This window comes from Choloepus didactylus, chromosome 18 (genome assembly GCF_015220235.1).
Source record: "Choloepus didactylus isolate mChoDid1 chromosome 18, mChoDid1.pri, whole genome shotgun sequence".
Taxonomy (NCBI): domain Eukaryota; kingdom Metazoa; phylum Chordata; class Mammalia; order Pilosa; family Megalonychidae; genus Choloepus; species Choloepus didactylus.
Genome location: NC_051324.1, coordinates 60,746,431 through 60,769,114, shown reverse-complemented (window position 1 = coordinate 60,769,114; position 22,684 = coordinate 60,746,431). Strand labels below are relative to the sequence as shown.

Genomic DNA, 22,684 nt, shown 5'->3' with positions numbered 1-22,684 from the left:
TTGTAAAACAATACTTATTTTTAAAATGCTAAGTAAAACAACTAATAGAAAAAAAACGGAACATTTTCCCATATGTTCTTTCACCGACAGCATTCACTCATCTGTGACTTTTCATAAGTCATTTTACCTTCCGGGACTTTTGTTTCCACATTTCCAAAATGAGAAGACTGGATCAGCCTCACTGGTACTTAAAGATGTGAAATTAAACAGACCATTTCTCATACATCATAGTGTCAATGATATTATAAAGAATGGTCATTCTTATACACTGCTGGTGGGCACATACAGTTGAAAACTAATCTGACAGTGCCTATTAAAATTACAAATACATATTCCCTGTGCCAGTTTGAATGCATTACGTCCCCACAAACGCCATTATCTTTGATGTACTCTTGTGTGGGCAGACCTATCAGTGTTAATTAGATTCTAATTCTTTGAGTGTTTCCGTGGAGATGCGCCCCACCCAACTGTGGGTGATGAATCTGGATAATTTCCATGGAAGTGTTGGCCCGCCCATTCAGGTTGGGTCTGAATTAAATTACTGGAGCACTATATAAGATCAGACAGAAGGAGTGAGCTTACTACAGCCAAGAGGGACACTTTGAAGAACACACTGGAGCTGAAAGAGGAGCTTCAGCTTACAGAGACATTGTGGAGACGGCCTTTGAAAGCAGACTTTTGCTCCGGAGAAGCTAAGAGAGGACAAATGCCCCAAGAGCAACTAAGAGTGACATTTTTTGAGGAGCTGAAGCTTAGAGAGGAACGTCCTGGGAGAAAGCCATTTTGAAAACAGAACTTTGGAGCAGACACCAGCCAGGTGCCTTCCCAGCTAACAGAGATTTTCTGGACACCACTGGCCATCCTTCAGTGAAGGTACCCTTTGTTGATGGACACTTTATGGCCTTAAGACTCTAACTCTGTAACCAAATAAACCCTCTTTTACAAAGGCCAATCCATTTCTGGTGTTTTGCATTCCGGCAGCATTGGCAAACTAGAACATTCCCTAACCCAAAATCCAACTTTTAAAATTATCCTATAGAAACAAAGTCAGAATGGGTTTATAATGACAGACTAAAAATCTAAAACCACCTGAATACCCATCAATATGGAAATGACTAAATAAATTATGGCATATCCAAACAATGGAATATTAAGCCACAGTTGGAGCTGGTGTATTGACTTAGAAAGATATCCATTATATACTGGAAAATAAGAAAGCATGCTGCCTTGTGATGACTGCACTATAATTTTTAAAAACAATTTTAAAGGTAAAACCCTATCTATATATTATAAACATTTATGTTTATCACTATAGAGAAGGCTGTGGAAAATATAGCAAGCTAACAACAATGATTTCTTCAGACAGGGGAAGAAGGGGAAATAACACCATCCTCTGAATGATTTGGCTTATTAATAATGTTAAAACGTCCACAGACAGCAGGATCTGTGTGTATGTATGTATGTATGTGTGTGTATGTGTGTGTGTGTTAAGGAAGATGGTACTAGATATTTCTGCAATTCTAATTAACTCCTAAAGAGGTCACTGACTCTTTAATAAATGGTTAAATTATTTTCAATATCCAACAGGAAAATGTAATATATTTTGCAAGATTTATAACAAAAATAGTTAATACCTATAATAGATTTGACATAAAGGAGTAAGTCTTAGCATCAAAAAAATTAATTTATGCTAAACACCTCATCTCCCCCAAATTCTGAGTAAATGAAACATTACATTATTCAAATCACTGAGCCTGCGCAAAAAATTCCACCAATGGTATGTGAGAAGTTACACTGAACTCTTCTTCACCCACTTGCTCCTAGACTCATTCTAGTGAACTGGCAGCAGTGAAGAAGAAAAGGATTCTTATTCTGTGAGTACCAAAAGAGCAGGACTCTTATTAATCTCAATTTCCTGCCCCAAAGAATACAGAGGAAAAAGCACTAAAGAAGTCAGTCTCTTTTCTCTACGGAAAATCTTCCAATGAAGTAGGAGGGTGGGGAGAGGGGATGGATTTAGGAAGAATAGGCCCAAGCTTTCAATGTATCCAATTTAATATTTTAGTATGTATTGTATTTCTTAAAATTTGGCTCTTATTGACTGCAATTACTCACACAAACATAAAAGTACACTATCAATGTTCCCAGAGAAGTGATGGGATGTCAACACTCAGGAACAGCAACAATATTCACGAGTGTACCAGACAGCAGAAAAGTCATCATCCAAATTAGTCACCAGTCACCAAAGATGGTTTTTAAAAAATATTATAATCACTTCTGAAATTAGCAATTGAAAAATATCAAACCCCAAACTTATTGCTCAATTATATAATTCAAAATCTCCAATTCAGAAAAGAGTCTCATTTTTAAACATACCATGCCTACAATCTTCATCAGCTTGCCCATAGTTTTTCTGCAAAATAAAAGATACAAGATAAAATTAAATAGCTCAAGGGCTGCTTGTAACATCTATTTTATCCAAAAGAAGCTCAGCTTTGTTTCAAAGTTTAAACCTTAATGTTGCAAATTTAATATGCGCAGAGCAAAGCAACCTCATATGCTATCAGAGGATTACAAGGTACTCTACAAATAAACATCACACTATCCTTCCCTAGTCCATTTACTCACAGTCCTATTTCTCACCTTCTCTAACCTCAAATCACCAAAACTTCATCCCCCAACTTCACTCTCAGCTGACTTTACTGAAAAAACTGAAACCATGAGATGTCACCACATCTACATCTACCTACCTCCCAGCATCCATGCATACCAGATGAATAGCCAGCTCCTTTCTAAAGCCAACCCTACCACTTGTGCAGATCTTGCTCTGTTGCCTACTCAAGAACATTACTTCAGCAAGCCTTCTCTATTTTCCTACTTTTTTTTTTTTTTTTTGCTTTCTATTGGTTCATTCCTATAAACATACAAACATGCTGTTATTTCTCCCATCTACAAAAAATCCTTCTCTTGACTTCACTTCTCCCACCAGCTACCACTCCATTTTCTTTGCACTGCTTTGTGGCAAAAGCTCTTCAAGAGTTGTCTACAGTCATGTCTTAAATCCTTTCCTGTGATTATCTTAAACCCTCTTTAATTAGACTTCACCACTACACAGCAACTGCTCTCACTAAGGTCACCAATGACCTCTGCTGTATCCAGATAGCTACCTAGTCTGTATCCATAGTTACCTATTTGAATATGACCATGGCTCAATCAATTCTCAATTCATATTTATCTGTTAGTAGCATTTGACACTATTGAAACAGTCCCTCATTTGATACACTTTCTTCACTGGCTTCCAAGACACCTTACTCTCTTAGTCTTCCTTTTACCTCACAGGTTGCTCTTGAGGCAGCTCTCCTGGTTCCCCTTCTTCTACCCAACCTCTTAACACTGTAGTGCCACAAGACTAAGACCCTGGTCCTCTTTTCTTCATCTACACTCATTTCCTTGGTTATTTTACCCAGGCTCAAGACATCATATATCATCTATATGCCAAAGACTCTTAAGTTAACATCTTTAGTTCAGACCTTTTCCCAAACTTCAGACTTGCATATCCAAACTCCTTATTCAACATCTCCACTTGGATATCTCAATGACACATCAAACTCAGTATGCCTAAAAGTGAACTCACATCTTTCCCCACAAAACCTGTACCCCATCCACAGCCTTCTCATCCCAGTTGAAGGAAACTCCATTCTTCCAATTGCTCAAATAAACCACTCAAAAAAAATCTGTGACTGTTCTCTCATTCCCCACGCTCAACCCATTAGGAAATGTTATTTGTTCTGCCTTCATATTATAACTAAAACCGAGCCACTTCTCACTATCTCCACTGCTAACATTTTAGTCTGAGCCACTATTATCTCTGACCTCGATTATTCCAACAGCCTCTAAACTTGTTCCCTTGTATCTACCTTTATTCCTTTGAAGTCTATTCTCAACACAAAAGCCAAGACTATTCTTGTTAAATCAGATTAAGAACTTCTCTGCTCAAAATCCCACAATAGCTCCCTATCTCACGCAGAGTAAAAACAAAAGTCCTTACAATGACCTAAAGGCCCTACAATATCTCCATATTCATCTACTACTACTACTCTCCTCTGGCATACTCAGCCACAATGGCCTCCTAGCTGTTCTCAAAAGTAGCAGGCATGCTCTTGCTTCAGGGTCTTTGCACTAACTGTTCCTTCTGCCTGTAATGCTCTTCCTCCAGATTTCCACATGGCCCTCAGCTTCTTCCTATCACCTCAATGAGGCCTGCCTTGACCATCCTATTTAAAATCACAACACGTCACTAACCTCAGTACTCCTGACCTCCCTTACCCTTTCTACTTTTTTTCATGTCGTTATTACCCTCTAAAAATCTTTAATATTTACTTATTTATCATGTATATTGTTTGTCTATTCCGCTACTAGAAAAAGTACCATGAAGAAGGGATCTTTCTCTTTCACCAACATATACCAAGTACCTAGAACACTAACACACAGTATGCACTCAGTCAACATTTGTTTAATCGGTGAATAACCCAAAATGCCATACAATCATACAATTTTCAAAGTTTAAAAAAACAGTTGCTTGCCACAAAAGATATTTAGCAATCACCAGCCAATTCATTTATATCCTTGGCCCAGAATTAGATGATTTGTATAGGAATGACCAGCAGTAGTCCCTACTCAACGAAAAAAGTCATTTTACATGATTCATCTTTGGCTAATACAGTGTTTACTCACCAGTTGCAAAAATGAGGCAATTCTGTAAAGGAGACTTTCAATTTTGATGCGTTCTATCTCCAATGGACATGGCCCTGTGAAGTCTGCCAGGGAGTACTGGCCTAGAGAAAGGAGGGCCTCTGTGCAGTGCTTGAGGGCCATTTCATAGTCTTGCTTTTTAAGTGATTCACACGCTTGTTCACATGACTTCTCAGCTCTTCTGTCTTCCATGACTCAGGGACAAAAATCCTAAAGACAGGGAGAAAAAACAAGTAAAAGAAGGTTTTAAAAATGTATTAATTATACATTCTAGCCCCATTCTTATCTCAGCTGGCTTAATTATCTCTTTGAATAGGTACACTCAACTAGCCTCTGATCAAGGTCACAGCTAAGAAGCAGTTATGGATACAACCAAATCTATACTTCTCTTTTATGTATCATGATGCCTTTACACAAAACACCAACTACAAACCAGCATCATACCAAAAATACATGAAATTCATAAGTGAGACAAATGTATAAATGAGACATGGCTTTGAATACTACAAAGCACAATAAGGTTGTTTTGAACCAAAAGGTACAGAAGTATTTAATATTCAATCCTCCAAATTCCAGTTTCCTCAGTATCTTCTTGCAGTTCTGTGACTGTGAACACAGAAAACCAAAATCTATACTGTGTATGATTTTCCCCCATAGATAAAAAAAAATGGCCAAAAAGAAGTTTGAACTGTCTATCAATTCAATGCAGTAAGCATTTCCTGAGAGCCAGTCCCTGTGCTAGCAGCAGTGAATACAAAGATGGAAAATGTTATCACAGCTTTCTAGAAACTCAGATTCTAGCAGAAGGGGCACAATGCTTCTCAAATGCACAATTACAAGAAAGACTCATTCCATTTGCCTAAAGGCATGAGCTGGCCTTAAAAGGTGAACAGGAGTTCACCACAAAGAAATGATAAGGAGAGCAAATGAGAGCTTTTCAGAGAGAAGAGTTCAAGCAAAATCAGAGGGGGAAAAGTATATGGCTTAAACACAGAATGGGTGAGAGGAAAAGGAAGAGGTATAAATGACCCAAATGCCACAACAAGAAGTGAGAGCTTTATTCTACAGGCAGTGGAGCAGAGCGGAAAGTTTTTAAATAAGTAAGGACCCTATCAAATATACATCCTATGAAGAAGCAGTAAGAAGATGACGAAACCAGAAGTAGGCATAGCCCTTAGTAAGAGACCCCTAAAATAGTCCAAGTAAGAAATAATGAGAATTCAAAAATGCCTTCTCCTTAGCTATTTGCACGCATATGCCAGGGAACAGAAGACCTGAACAGAAATGCTGATCCCCTCGTCACCATCTCTATCAAGCCTATCAATTACTTTTCTTGCCTGTATCCATCCACCTTACTCACTTTCCTGCTGTTTTCTACGTCAACAACTTACCAACTGGTCCCAAGGTACCTGCCCGTTCCTCCTTTCTCCAGCCTACAAATATATTCTCTGCCTGGCTTCCCCAGCTTTGACAATGAAGACCTGGCTCTATCCTCACCTATTTGTTCTGCAATCACCTGCTGCCTACACCCTCCAGTGAAAGACGAAGGAAGAAATTTGTTGAAGGGTAGCTAAAAGACAGTAGCGGCAAGTGAGAGCAAGATGACAGATATCAGAAGAGGTCTAGCCCCCTCCCATTTTTGAAATTCTTGGTATATCAAAAAAAAAAAAAAAAATGTGCAAATATCTCAGGAATGGGATGAAGAGGAGTTCAAAAAGAATTTCTGCTGCATGTGTTACCATTTGTTAATACAAATGGCACATACATGGGGTATTCTCTGTACTCTACTCTGTTTGAAATTTTTTATTTAAAAAAACAGGGTTTGAAAAATTATAGTACATTTTAAATGTTTACATTTAACAAATTAACACTTTTAACATAAAAAAATGAAATCTAATTGTCATTATTCATAAGAGAAACCAACAGATAGATACTGTATCCTCAGTCTTTAGGTGGTTTTCCTTTAAACTTCCTCAGCTTTCCTTCAGTGGCTATAATTCTCAGTTTGATTTAAGAGAATCTGAATATTTATGATTAGCATTTATGCCCCTTATACAAACATGTATTAATTTGAGTGAAATCAATTATGAAACAAAAATCAAAAATAATGACTTCCAAATTACCACAGTGACTTTGCCTACGAGACCTAAAAATGGCATTACAAAATAATTACTAACGTGATTTAGACCAAAGTTTCTCAGCATTGGTACTACTGACATTTTAAGTCAGATAAGTCTTTATTGCAGGATGTCTAGCAGCATCCCTGGCCTCTGCCCACTAGATGTCAGTACCATACACTCCCCCCACCACTTGTGACAACCAAAAAATTATCTCCAGACATTGGTAAATGTCCCGGGGTGGGGGGAGGGGGGGAGTCAAAATTGTTCCTAGCTGAGAACCACAGATACAGACAAGCTGTTTGCCTGCAGATAACAGCAACAGTAGACGGATAAATCCATGGACACCAAAGGCCTTAGAATCAGCAAATCTTTCCTACATAATCCCAGCCCACATCTTGAAAACTAAAATATTACAAAAAGACTTAGCAAGAAAAGCCAAACTAATAATATAAGAGCTAAAATCTTTCCTTGGAAGAGACTAGCACAGTGATCTATGGCACAGGCTCTAGAACCAGAGGAACTGGGTTCAAAACTCAGGTGCATGACTTACCAACTCCATCTCTCACCAGCCCATCATTCAACAGCTCCGTGGCCTAAGGCAAGCAACTTAACCTCAAGTATCTCAACTTGCTCACCTCTAAAATGGTAAGAAGACAACTAACCTCCTAGGGTTAATGTAAGGATAAGTGAAATGAAAGCACATAGTACGTTAGCCATTGTTATTTCCTGAAATTCCAAAATTTCAATTTATGTAAAGTAGGAATCATTTTACTGATCTCATCATAAGATACTGCGTTTATAAAAAACAAAATATCGCTGTATGTAAGAATGAGTTTACCTACTTGACACAATTATTTTCACTTATTTTCTCCATTTCAGTAAACTGGTAATGATAATACAAGAATAGCCATTACAGAGGTAAGTACATCTGCATGTCACTGACAAAGACTAGTTAATCCCTAGGAGGGGACTTTGCTGAAGTGTGGGTCTCAGGACAAGAAAGATCTCTGTTCAACTGTTTTCTGTTTTGTTGTTGTTGTTTTCAGAAAACAAGACCTCGCTACACCTGCTCCTTCTGAAGAAGCTAATGTGCTTTCTCAAACATAAAAATTAAAACTGTCAAAGTGAAAAAATGTCTCAGGCCATTCCAAAAAGGACTACAGGGAATACATAGTGAGAGATCTAAAACTACTTCTCCTATACTAGGCCAGTTCCCTAAATACACCTCACCATGTAGCTGACACCCTTCTCTAGGACACAGAGAATCATCCATCATCCATCTCTATAGCAAATGATTCTGCCCCTCTGGCCATAACAGCCCGATCTAAGAGCAGACACTGACCAAGCTGTGTCCAGAAGAGTCTCTCCCCTGGAGACTGAGAGGCCCAAAGAATAGAAGTTATGGAGTTGAGTCACATGAATCACAGCAGCGCAGGAAGAAGCACCACATTCTCCCACTGCTGAGGTCCACCCCATCTGCCTTGTTTCTTTCTCTTTCTGTTAAAAGTACCCAAAACTTTCACTAAGAGATCATAACACACTGTAAATTTCTACACTTTCCTTCCCCTGTGAGGAACATTTACTTGGAGGGTGTGACTTCCTGGGCAAGAAAGCTAGAATCAGAAACCAAGATTCTAATCCAAATCCATTAATTCCTGTGATCTACTGCTGACCTGTAAAAAGAGATTAATACCATGCAGTGGACATTGTTTTGCCACCTAGTATCCATCCCCTTCCCTGTGGTAAAAGCCCACAATTTTCCTTTGAGAGTTCACCTCTCCGCCATTCGGTCCCTGTGATTTCTCAGGAGCTGACTCCACCAGGGCTCTAGGGTTAGCATGTGACTGGAACTGACTAATTAGAACCCCACCGCTCCCAAGACAGCGATTGGCTCAGGGAAGGACATGTGACCCCATAAGAGCCAACGAAACATCATCAGACTTGTTGAGGCTTCTGGGAAAAAGAAAGGTGCTCCTCCTTCCTGCTGAATCTAAAATCTGGAGGCTACAGAGGTTGAAATGTACCGCAATCATTTTTCTAACACATACTGCCTGCAACTGGCGTCTATACAGCAAAAGGCAAAACTGATTCATGGGGAGAAATTAAGTCCTGATGACATCATTTAAGCCCTGAATCCAGACAGCTGTGCCAGGACTTTACCATTAGGGGAGCCAAGAAATCTCATTCTAGCTTAAGGCAGTTTAGATTGATATCTGAGGAACTTTGAACCAAGAGAGTCTTGATACATGTGTGTATATAGGATTAGTACCTCCATTAGGTGTAAAAAACCAAACGAGATGATGTAAATCAAATGTCTTGTAAAATAGAGTACAAACATATGAATATCAACAACAGGGGGCATATGGTTTTGAGTATTAATAACAACAGTGAAATCCTGATACATGCCAAAGTAATATGGGCAGAGAGTGAGGATATATTTGCAGGGCCCCCCTGGGGAACTGGGGAAAAAAGCAAAAATGTTGGACTTCCCCACCTGGGTTATCATTAATATTCTCACAAACATTGAGGACCAACAATTTGGTAGGATGAGCCCTCGATCTGGGGGCATGCCCTTGTAAAGCTTGTTGCTGCAAAGGAGAGGATGAGCCTACTTATAATTGTGCCTAAGAGTCTCCCCCAAAGAGGTGGCTGAGAAATTTCAAATGGAGTCGAGAGGTCACTCTGGAGGGCATTCGTTTGCGCTACACAGATACCCTTTTTTCGTTTTCAGTGTATTGGAATAGCTAGAAGGAAATACCTGGAACTATCAAACTGCAACCCAGTAGCCTTGATTCCAGAAGACGATTGCATAACTATGTAACTTAACGTGATGTGACTGTGGGATTGTGAAAGCCTCATGGCTCACACTCTCTTTGTCCAGTGTATGAACAGATGAGTAGAAAAATGGGGACAAAACCTAATGAAAAACAGGGTGGGATGGGGGATGGAATGTTTTGGGTGTTCCTTTTTACTTTTACTTTATTTTTTTGAAGTAAAGAAAAAGTTCAAAAATAGATTGTGGTGATGAATGTACAACTATATGATGGTGCTGTGAATAGCTGATTGTACACTGTGGACGATTGTAGGGTATGTGAATGTATCTCAATAAAACTGTATTTTAAAAAAACTATCAGGGGAAAAAGAACTAAAAAAAAAACAAGTGGACAGGGGAAAAAGAAGTGGTGAGGGAGAAAGGATTTACTGTGACATTTGGTTATTCTACTTCCTGAAAATATAATCCCAACGTATTTGGCCGAACAACTTTATTATAAAGCTACTTCAGTAGTAAGAAGAAGAACCACTGACTGAATGCTTACTGTTGCCAGATGCTACTGAAAAGACTATGTAGTCTAATTTAATTCTAACAATGATCCTATAAAGTGGACATTATAATCATTTCCATTTTTTATATGTGGGAAGAGAAGCACAGAAAAGTCACCCACAAGAGTAGCACAAAAAGTTACCCACAAGAATACAGGGGTATTGGCCTGCCCTTCCTTGAGGGTTGCTAACATGCCCACAGACGTAGGGGACTGGTGGTTTGATGGGCTGAGCCCTCTACCATGGAATTTGCCCTTGGGAAGACTGTTGCTGCAAAGGAGAGGCTAGGCCCCCCTATAATTGTGCCTAAGAGCCTCCTCCTGAATGCCTCTTTGTTGCTCAGATGTGGCCCTCTCTCTCTAGCTAAGCCAACTTGAAAGGTGAAATCACTGCCCTCCCCACTACGTGGGATCAGACACCCAGTGGAGTGAATCTCCCTGGCAATGTGGAATTTGACTCCCGGGGAGGAATGTAGACCCGGCATCATGGGATGGAGAACATCTTCTTGACCAAAAGGGGGATGTGAAAGGAAATGAAATAAGCTTCAGCGGCAGAGAGATTCCAAAAGGAGCCGAGAGGTTACTCTGGTGGGCACTCTTACGCACAATATAGACAACCCTTTTTAGGTTCTAATGAATTGGGGTAGCTGGTGGTGGATACCTGAAACTATCAAACTACAACCCAGAACCCATGAATCTTGAAGACAATTGTATAAAAATGTGGCTTATGAGGGGGGACAGTGGGATTGGGGGGGCCATAGGGATCACACTCCCCTTTGTCTAGTTTGTGGATGGATGAGTGGAAAGGTGGGGGAAGGAAACAAACAGACAGACAGACAAGGGCGCCCAGTGTTCTTTTTTACTTTAGTTGCTCTTTTTCACTTTAATTATTATTCTGGTTATTTTTGTGTGTGTGGTAATGAGGGTGTCAGGGATTGATTTTGGTAATGAATGTACAACTATGTAATGGTACTGTGAACAATCAAATGTACGATTTGTTTTGTATGACTGCGTAGTATGTGAATATATCTCAATAAAATGAATAAAAAAAAAAAAGTTACCCACATACATGTATAAACAACAGAGACAGGACTCACATCCAGCCTGTTAGACACAACTCATGCTTTTAACCACAAGGATTCTGAACCCACAAGCAGGAAGATTCTAATGCTGTCCCAATGGAGTAAAAACTCAAACTCAGGCACTCACATCACAAAAGCATCAAATGTGACTGTAAAATATCACCGCTTTAACTCTAAAACAGCATTAAAGACTAATTTCCTACTTAGTTGTGCATTATAAAACTACATCTGGGTTCATAACCACAACCACAGGAAAAAAAGACCTGAAAAAGCACACAAACCTAAGTCAATCATCTGCTTTACTTAAGCAAAAGTCCTGTGTCCCCAAGGCTAAGTCTACTAATTAGCACCAGCTTTCCATAATGTGACATTTGTACACTTCCACAAAAGTGAACTTCATGAGACTGTCCCCAGTTTCTTTTCACCATTTTTATAGAATAGAAATTTGTTTTAAAGTACAGCCATCTCAGCCCAATTCAAAAAAGAAAAAAAGTCCATAAATTGAACTTTATCAAAATTAAAAACTTTTGCTCTGCCAAAGACACTATTAAGATAATGAAAAGGCAAGCGAAAGACTGGGAGAAAATATATGCAAATCACATATCTGAAAATGGACTTAAAATATATAAAAGAACTGTCAAAACTCAATAACAAGGAAGCAAACAACCCAATTAAAAGCTGGACAAAAGATTTCAACAGACACTTTACCAAAGATATAATGATGGCAAATAAGCACATGAAAATATGTTCAATGTCATTAGCCATCAGGAAAATGCAAATTAAAATCATGATTAGATACCACTACACACCTAACAGAATGGCTAAATAAAACTTATTGATAATACTAAGTGCTGACAGTAACACAGAGTAACTGGAACTCTCATACATTGCTGTCCCATATGACAGCACTCTGGAAAAAAGGTTAGCAGTTTCTTAATAAAGTTAAATATGGACTCACTACATGACCTAGCAATACCACCCCTGGACATCTACCCTAAAGATGTGAAATGAAAATGAAAATGAAAATTTCTATTCATGCAAAAACCTGTTCACAAATGTTTATAGCAGCTCTATTCATAATTGCCCAAAACTGGAAACAATCTAAATATCCTTTAACAAGTCAGTGGATAAACAAACTGGGGCACATTTAAACAATGGAAAACTAATCAGCAACAAAAAGGAACAAATTGTTGATACATACAATAACTTGCGTGAATCTTAAAGACATTTGATTGAAAGAACGCTGCCTAAAAGGCTTACATACTATACGATTGTTTTTATATGGCATTCTCAAAAAGACAAACCTATAGGGATGGAGAACAGATAAGTGGTTATGGGGGAGGGGATACTCCCCAGGGAGGTTTTCAGGGTGATAGAACTGTTCTATATGCTGATTGTGGTAGTGGTTATGTGAACTATGCATGTGCATGTGATAAAATTCATAGACCTGTACTCCAAAGGGGGGAAAAATCTATTTTACTATATGGCAATTTAAAAACTAAAAAGCTTTAAATTATTTTTTAAAATGAGTCTTGATCTTACAATGGCCAGGGTTTTTATAATTGAAAACAAAAGATCCAGAAGAATAAGTTTGTGTTACTAAATGGAAAACTCATTCATTTTTCTTCCTGAGCATGTAGGCTGGAAGTTCAGAAAGAACACCTCCAAACAGAACAACCATCGAGTTCACTTGGCACAAAATCTAGGATACTTTTGAAGAATTCCTTATGGTTAGATGGTTGGTCCAAGACCAAAAGTAATTAGAAGAAGAATAAAATCAATACTGTATCACAGAGGCAGTTGGCTGACTTAGTAGGCTAAGATATTCAATACAGATGATAAGGGGGTGATTTATTAGCATCATTTTCTTCCCTGTCTTACACTGTGGACCTCCTTTCATGAAAGTGAGAAAATAACCACCAGATCACCTTGAAATCAAATCATGAAATGTACTTTTACTAAAAAAAATCAGCCACCTTCCTTAATTTCTCTTGTTAATGCAGTCATGGTCATCTAATATTTCAAAAAACCTAAATTATTTATTTGAGTCTCAACTATTAATGAACAGAAATAAACTGCGACCAAATAGCAGGAACCAATATTAGTAACTAAAATTTCATCAATCTAAATTTAAGATTATTTCTGCAACTCTGTGTTAACTTTGTCTTATTACAAAAACAATATTCCAGAGAAAGAAGAGAACATCATCATGTGACGCAAAACAGAGATTTAAGCCAAGGAACAAAGAAGATCTCCGTCAGCCAGCACCAGAATGTTACAGACTTTGGGGAGAAAGCATTGCTTTGTTGACAATCTTGCTTTTTGATTTCTCCTAGCCTCAAAATTGTGAACCAATAAACTCCTGTTATTTAACCTGTGGCAGCATCAAACAGACACTGTTAAACAGCACAGGGCTTCCGGAAAGATGGCGGATTAGGAGAGGCAGAGCAAAATTCTCCTGCATGAAAAAACACTAAAGGACAGAAAGCAATCCAGAACAGCAGATCCAGGGTTCCGCTGGCTGGCAGGGACTTCTACACCCATAGTGAGTATGTAGTTGGAGAAGCCAAGAGACTGAGTTTAAGACAGGTGAGTGTTCGGCCCAGAACCCCACCGGGGAACAGGCAGTTGAAGTCGGCTGACAAGCATGGTGGGGAGCAGCCTTCCAGACCCTGGGCACCCTCCTCAGCACTTGGCTTGGATGACAACGTTTCGCGAACCTGCGGTCGAGAGCCCCCATGCCAGGGACTGGTGGTTGGAGCAGACAGATGAATGCAGAGGGGGGCAGCTTTCCATGCCCCATGTAGTCATCTTTGCAGTTGGGCAGGAAGATGAAACTTTGCAGCCCCAAGGCAGAGAGCTTCTTTGAGGGAACTGGGGCTTCGGCGTGCTTGTGACAGCATCTACTGTTCCACCCCAGAAGCCCGTGGTGTGCACACCCTAGGCAAGGGCATGGCATGGAAGTCCCAAACTCAGGGACTCGAAGGTGCACAGCAGACAGGAACTGTAGGACATTTGAGCTGGAAGGTGAGACATGCAGATCTGCAGACCAAGAGCACTCTACCCGCAGCCCCTGGAATGGTCAGGACCACTGTGTCCTAGAGCCGACTCCCTGCCCAACTGCACAGGGCATGCCCCTCACCCTCAGGGCTGGCAGTTCCCAGTGCACATGAAAAACTGGTGCAATGACTGGACTTCCACACAGTACGGACCCCCACCCAGTGCATTGACCATACTGGGGAGAACTGGATTGGGGGTAAGAGGTGCCTCGGGAGTGCCATCTGCTGGTAGGTCAGGGAAAGTGCACTCCACCAAGCTGCAGCTCCGCCAAATTAAAGATAAATGTTCAAATAGTCCTGCATATACTAAAAGAACCCTATCAAGAGAAGCAAATACCAAGAGGCCAAAAACAACAGAAAATTATAAAGCATAAGAAAAAAACAGAAGATATGGATAACCCAAACATCCAAAAAAGCCAGAGGAGACACAGAACTTGGAGCAATTAATGCAAGAAAGACACACAAACATCAATGTCATGGCTCGGGATATAAAGGACATGAAGAAGACTCTAGAAGGCATTAAGAAAAATTTGCAAAAGTAAATTTAAAAACACCAGACCTTATGGAAATAAAAGATACTATTGATCAAATTAAAAATATTCTTGAGACACATAACAGCAGATTTGAAGAGGAAAAGGATCGAATTAGCAAACTCAAGGACAAAGCAATGGAATGCAAAAGCACAAAATAATGAATGGCGAAAAAATCAAAAAATTTGAAATGGAGCTCAGGGAAATGATGGACAGCATGAAATGCACAAATATATGAATCATTGGTGTTCCAGAAGGTGAAGAGAAGAGTAAAGGGCTAGTAAGAGTATTCAAAAATACTGTTGGGGAAAACTCCCCAACCCTTCTAAACAAATCAAAGATGCTCGACAAACTCCAGATAGAATACCTCCAAATAAACCAACTCTGAGACATATTCTGATCAGATTTTCAAATGCTGAAAAGGAGAAAGTTCTGAAAGCAGCAAGGGAGAAAGCGACTGATCACATACAAAGGAAACAACATAAGACTAAGTACTGACTACTCAGAGGACACAATGGAGGCAAGAAGGCAGTGGTATGACATATTTAAAATTCTGAAAGAGAATAATTGCCAGCCAAGAATTCAAAATTGAGGCAGAGGTTAAAATTTTCACAGACAAACAAATGCTGAGATAATTTGTTAACAAGAGACTGGCCCTAAAAGAAATACTAAAGGGAGCACTACCGGCTGAGAAGACAAGAAAAGAGAGAGAGGCCTGGAGAAGGGCACATAACTGAAGAGTATTACTAGAAGGAACTTCAGGGAAATAAAGAGATAGAGGGGAAACACAAATCTGACAAATAAAAACCAAAGGATAAGATGGTTGATTCAAGAACTGCCTTCACAGTAATAACATTGAATGTGAACGGATTAAACTTCTCAATTAAAAAATACAGATTGGCAGAATGGATTAAAAAATATGAACCATCAATATGCTGTTTACAAGAGAGTCATCTTAGAGCAAGCAACACAAAGAGATTGAAAGTGAAAGGATGGAAAAAAAATATTCCATGCAAGCTACAGCCAAAAGAAAGCAGGGGTAGCAATACTAGTTTCAGATGAAATAGACTTTAAATGCAAGAACGTCATAAGAGACAAAGAAGGACAAAACAATACACTAATAAAAGGGACAATTCACCAAGAAGAAATAATAATCATAAAGGTATATGCACCTAATCAAGGTGATCCAAAGAACATAAGACAAACGTTGGCAAAACTGAAGGAAGCAATACATGTTTCCACAACAAGCATGGGAGACTGCAATACACCATTCTCTCCTATAGATGGATCAACCAGACAGAGGACCAATAAGGAAACTGAGAACATAAACAATATGATAAACGAATTAGACTTAAGAGACACATAGAGAGCACTGCATCCCAAATTACCAGATTATACATTCTTCTCTAGTGCTCATGGAACTTTCTTCAGGTTAGATCATATGCTAGGGCATAAAATAAGCCTCAAAAAATTAAAAAAGATTGAAATTATTCAAAGCACATTCTCTGACCACAATGGAATACAACTTGAAGTCAATAACCATTAAAGATCTAGACCATTCACAAATATGTGGAAGTTAAACAACATACTCCCAAACAATCAGTAGTTCAAAGAAGAAATTGCAAGAAAAATTGTAAAATACCTAGAGATGAATGAAAACAAGAACACAACATATCAAAACTTATGGGATGCAGCAAAGGCAGTATTGAGGGGGATATTTATAATTCTAAATGCATACATTAAAAAGGAAGAAAGAGCTAAAATCAAAGAACTAAAGGAAAAACTGAAGAAGCTAGGAAATGATCACCAAACTAATCCTAAAGCAAGTAGAAGAAAAGGAATAACAAGAATTAAACAGAAATAAATGATCTGGAGAACAAAAAAAAAAACAGTATCGAGAATAAATAAAACCAAAAGTTTATTTTTTTGAGAAGATCGACAAGATTAACAAACCCTTAGCTAGACTGACAAAGTCAAAAAGAGAAGACCCAAATAAACAAAATAATAAACGAGAGGGGGGACATTATTGCAGAGCCCCAAGAAATTTTAAAAATCATAAAAGAATACCATGAGATTTGCCCTTGGGAAGACTGTTGCTGCAAAGGAGAGGCTAGGCCTCCTTATAACTGTGCCTAAGAGCCTCCTCCCGAATGCCTCTTTGTTGCTCAGATGTGGCCCTCTCTCTCTAGCTAAGCCAACTTGAAAGGTGAAATCACTGCCCTCCCCACTACGTGGGATCAGACACCCAGTGGAGTGACTCTCCCTGGCAACGTGCAATATGACCCCCGGGGAGGAATGTAGACCCGGCATCCTGGGATGAAGAACATCTTCTTGACCAAAAGGGGTATGTGAAAGGAAATGAAATAAGCTTCAGCGGCAGAGAGATTCCAAAAGGAGCCGAAAGGTCACTCTGGTGGGCACTCTTATGCACAATATAGACAACCCTTTTTAGGTTCTAATGAACTGGGGTAACTGGCGGTAGATACCTGAAACTATCAAACTACAACCCAGAACCCATGAATCTTGAAGACAATTGTATAAAAATGTGGCTTATGAGGGGGGGACAGTGGGATTGGGGGGGCCATAGGGATCACACTCCCCTTTGTCTAGTTTGTGGATGGATGAGTGGAAAGGTAGGGGAAGGAAACAAACAAACAGACAGACAAGGGCGCCCAGTGTTCTTTTTTACTTTAGTTGCTCTTTTTCACTTTAATTATTATTCTGGTTATTTTTGTGTGTGTGGTAATGAGGGTGTCAGGGATTGATTTTGGTGATGAATGTACAACTATGTAATGGTACTGTGAACAATCGAATGTACGATTTGTTTTGTATGACTGCGTGGTATGTGACTATATCTCAATAAAATGAATATAAAAAAAAAAAAAAGAATACCATGAACAACTGTACACCAACAAACTAGACAATGTAGAGGAAGTGGATAACTTCCTGGAAACACATGAACAACCTAGACTGACCAGAGAAGAAACAGAAGACCACAACAAACCAATCACAAGTAAAGAGATCCAATCACTCATCAGAAAGCTTCCTGCAAATAAAAGCCCAGGGCCAGATGGTTTCACAGGGGAATTTTACCCAACTTTCCAAAAAAAGAACTGACACCATTCCTACTCAAACTCTTTCAAAAAAATGGAAGAAAATGGAACACTACCTACTCATTCTACGAAGTCAACATTACTCTAATACTAAAACCAGATAAAGATGCTACAAGAAAGGAAAACTATAGGCCAGTCTCCCTAACAAATACAGATGCAAAAATTCTCAAAATACCTGCAAATCAAATCCAAAGACACATTAAAAAAATCATACAATATGACCAAGTGGGATTCATCCCAGGCATGCAAGGGTGGTTCAACATAAGAAAATCAATCCATGTAATACAACACATTAACAAAACAAACAGGAAAAATCACATAATTGTCTCAATAGATGCTGAAAAAGCATTTGACAAAATTCAGCATCCTTTTTTGATAAAAACACTTCAAAATGTACGAATTGAAGGAAATTTCCTCAATATGATAAAGGGCACATATGAAAAACCCACAGCCAGCATAGTATTCAACGGTGAGAGACTGAAAGACTTCCCTCTAAGATCAGGAATGAGACAAGGATGCCTGCTGACACCATTGTTATTCAACACTGTGCCAGAAGTTCTAGCCAGAGCAATCCATCAAGACAAAGAAATAAAAGGCATCCAAATCAAAAGGAAGAAGTAAAACTGTCATTATTTGCAGATGATATGATCTTATATTTGGAGAACCCTGAGAAACTGATGACACGGCTACTTGAGCTAATAAACAAATTCAACAAAGTGGTGGGATACAAAATTAATGCACATAAGTCAGTAATGTTCCTATACACTAGAAATGACCTAACTGAATAGACACTCAAAAAGATTCTATTAACAATACCAACTAAAAAACTCAAGTACTCTAGAGATGGCACATGATCCTAAATGCCTATAAAATAATGCTCAAGCTTACTAGTCAGATATACAGGCCACCCACAACCCAGCTACAACCAGCTTTCTTACCACTCCCATACGCAAGGCCCAAATACAGTCAGGCCTCTGTATCTCTACCAGTGCTGCTGCCTCAGCCTAGAACATCCCTTCCTCTCCTCTCCCTGGATCTATATCCTACCTAGCTTTTAACGAGCACTTCAAGGCCTACTTCTCCAAGATGCTCTTCCCCCCAAAACCAGCACTACTGCCCAAAGAATCATTTAGCCTCTTAATCATCTATTATTTTGCATTAAATCTATCAAATAAGATTCCTTATCTTCCTATCACAACTATCTTATAAGTAGGAGTTATGTTTTGACAACCATTCAATTTCATTAAAACCATTCAACAAGTACTTTAATTGAATTTCCCAAAGGGATGACCTAAAATAACCTAAATGCCAAGCATTCCAAGAACTGTCCTGTACCAAATTCAAGTTTCCATTAAAAGGCCAAGTCATAAAGAGGAACACTGTGTTATCTGTAAATGTATCTGCTTTCATCCAAAGCTGGAATCTACGATGGTTCCATAAGGTACACTGGCAAAATATTCTGCAAAGTAAAAAAGTTTTATTTATTGTACTGTACTTATATTCAGACTTGCATTTTTCTCTAAAACTCTTATAAAATCACTGAGTATGCAAAAAGCATTAGAAGAAAAGAAAGCTAAGCCTATTGAGAAAAACTAGATCATCAACCGTATTCTATTTTGAATCATCTCTTTCATAAAGAGGTAAATTCTCCTCAATTACAGAATGAATAGAATCCAGTAGAGCAAAGCAAATTATTTTAAATACATAAAATAAATATCCTGATGGAATTTTAGCATCTGTGTTAGTGAACAAAATGATATAAACAAGAAAAACTAAATTAAAAAAAAATCAACAGCTAAAATTAAGACTCCCCCCATCTCTTATTTTGTCTTTTCCCTATCCATTTTTTAGAATTGCCACAATTCTAGAGACAGACTTCTTAGTTTCAATAATTCCAAATTATTTCTTGAAGAGTTACAGCCTCCTCCCAAATCATTAAACATGGTTAGTAATCAATAAAAATATGAAAAAAATAAAAAATAAAAAACCCATATTCAAGAAACAGGACAGGCAAACTACACTAAGACTGACTTCTAGAAAAGGTTTCTGCTTGCCAAGGAAGTTTTACTGTTATGAAGCATTTTCTATTTGCATTTCTTCATTTTCCCTTCCAGGCTATCTATGTAGACATGTAATTACATCATAATCCAAAACAGAAGAGCTTTTCAAATAAAACATGAATCAATATTTAAAAGACTATATAATTAAAACAAAAGAGTACCACCACTACCCTACTTAAAAGCTGTCTTCAATTTACCAACAGATTATGTTCTAAAACTCTATTTTCAAATAAGATGTTTGGAGTTCATAACATAGTTTCCTACAGAAACAGTATTAAAAATAGGGGTTATTGGAAAGATATAAAGGAACAGAAGCAGGTTACAAAATAATATAGAGAGAGTGATGTGCGGGTTTGGATATATTATGTCCCCCCAAAAAGCCATGTTTTAATCCAGTCTTGTGGGCTACTTGGATTAGGTTGTTTCCATGGAGATGTGACTCACCCAACTGTAGGTGAAACATTTTGATTTGCTATTTTTGTGTAGGTGTGGCCCCCGCCCATTCAGAGTGGGTCTTAATTAGATCACTGGAGTCCTTTAAAGAGAGCTCACAACAGAGAGCAGAGAGGAAAAAAACGCCCCAAGAGAAGCTGAGAAGAATCATTTTGGAGAGAAGCTAAGAGCTGACCTAGATGCTTGCTGAGGCTTAGAAACACTTGGAGATGCAGACAGAAGGACATTTGGAGATGCTAAGCTAGGAGATGAAGCCCAGGGACATTCTGGAGAAAGCCATTTTGAAACTAGAACCCAGGAGTAAAGGGACAGCAGACACCAGCCACGTGCCTTCCCAGCTGACAGAAGTGTTCCGGATGCCTCTTTTTGATGCCTTTTGGACACTTTTATGGCCGTAGAACTTTAAATTTGTAACTGAATAAATTCCCTTTGTAAAAGCCAATCCATTTCTGGTATTTTGCATAACAGCAGCATGAGCAAACCAAAACAAGTGAAATCCCATTTTGTAAGTGAAACCATTCAATTTATAAAATAATATGGTCTGTGATCTCATTTTTGTAAAGTAGATATATGTATTGAATATTTTACATAAAAAGCCAGGAAGGATATGAAACAAAATACATTAAAAGTGGGTATCTCAAAGGAAAAATAGGGTGATGGGGGGGCGATTTGGGTGGTCTTTCTTTACTATTTTTTTTTATTCTTATTATCACTTTTTCTGACACAAGAAAAATGTTAAAAAAAATAGATCGGGTGATCAATGAACAACTAAATGATGGTAATGTGATCAATTGATTGCATATTTTGGATGATTATATGGTGTGTGAATAAATCTTATTTTAAAAAAAGTAAATGAACAATGGATGGAGGAGGGGAATGGGATGTTTTAGATTTTTTTTATTTTAATTTTTATTTTATTCTTTGGAGTAATGAAAATGTTCAAAGTCTGATTGTGGTGATGAAAGCACAACTATATGACGATACTGTGAACAACCGATTGTACACTTTGAATGACTGTATGTTATGTGATCATATCTCAATAAAATTGCATTTAAAAAAAAGGATATCTCCTTCCCAAACTCCCATAACCACATGAGGAAAACATCACACAGACCCAAATTGAAAGAGATTATTCAAAACATCTGACAAGTACTCCTCAGAACTGTCAAAGGTCATAGTAAATAAGGAAAAACTGAGAAACTATCACAGGCCAGAGAATGCTAAGGAAACATGATAACTAAGTGCAACGTGGGATCCCATATAGAAGCTGAAACAGAAAAAGGGCATTAGTGGAAAAAGTGGAGCAATCCAAAGAAAGTCTAGAGATTAGTTACTAGTAATGTACCAGTGATGTTTTCTTAGATTGGATAAATGTATCATGGAAATACAAGATGCTAACAAAGGGAGAATGTGGATAAAGATATATGATAACTCCAACCCACTTGGGCAAACTTTTCTGTAAATTTAAAACTATTCCAAAATAAAAAGGTTATTAAAAAATAAAAAGTGGGTATCTCTGGGTAGTGGAATTAGAGATGATTTTAAAAATTATCTGTATTTTCTAATTTTCCAACAAGCAACATGTTTCATTACCAGGAAAAGCAAAAAAGGGGAGAAGGGATTGTATTACATTAAGAGAAATTAAGAGACACAATAACCAAGAGGAATAAAAGATATTTTTGGAACAATTGGGGATATTTGCATCAGGACCTGATACTTGATGGTACTGTTGAATTAACAGTTTCCTAGATGTGGCACTGGTATTATGCCTATGGAGGAGGTTTTTTCTTAGGAGATACATGGAAATAGGGATGAAGTGCCAGACAAGATGTCTGCAACTTACTTTCAATTGGTTAGGGAAAAAAATATCTATCTGTAGACAGAGAAAGAGAGAGACGGCAAATGTAGCAAAATTCTAGGAACCAGGTGGTGTTAATTACACTACTCTTACAACTTGCTACAGCCTTGGAGATTTTCATAATTTAAATTAACTAATTTTTTAAAAAGGGATTCAAACCCCAAACTAAACCACAAAAGCTATAATTTTCTCTTAAATATAAAATACATTCGAATTTTATGTACTGCTTGGCTTACTTTTTCCAAATAAGAAAAAGTGATAGGGGTGGTTTATTTCACATAATAAATTAGACCTAACATTCAACATTGGGCAGTTTATACAGATCTTGGGCTCATTA

The 22,684-nt window shown here is 38.2% G+C and overlaps 2 protein-coding genes across 2 annotated transcripts in view; one reads left to right on the top strand and one right to left on the bottom strand.

Moving 5' to 3' along the window:
* Positions 1–22,684, bottom strand: part of HELZ (helicase with zinc finger) — a 219,813-nt gene that overhangs the window by 184,070 nt on the left and 13,059 nt on the right. Inside the window, 2 exon segments of the mRNA XM_037810306.1 lie at positions 2,377–2,413; positions 4,735–4,962. Coding sequence (XP_037666234.1) covers positions 2,377–2,413; positions 4,735–4,944 — 247 coding nt within the window. The 5' untranslated portion in view covers positions 4,945–4,962.
* The window catches only part of LOC119514807 (translation initiation factor IF-2-like), a 33,166-nt gene continuing 24,790 nt past the window's right edge, over positions 14,309–22,684 (top strand). Inside the window, exon 1 of the mRNA XM_037810528.1 lies at positions 14,309–14,478. Within this exon, the coding sequence (XP_037666456.1) occupies positions 14,309–14,478 (170 nt within the window). The remainder of the gene's footprint in view (positions 14,479–22,684) is intronic.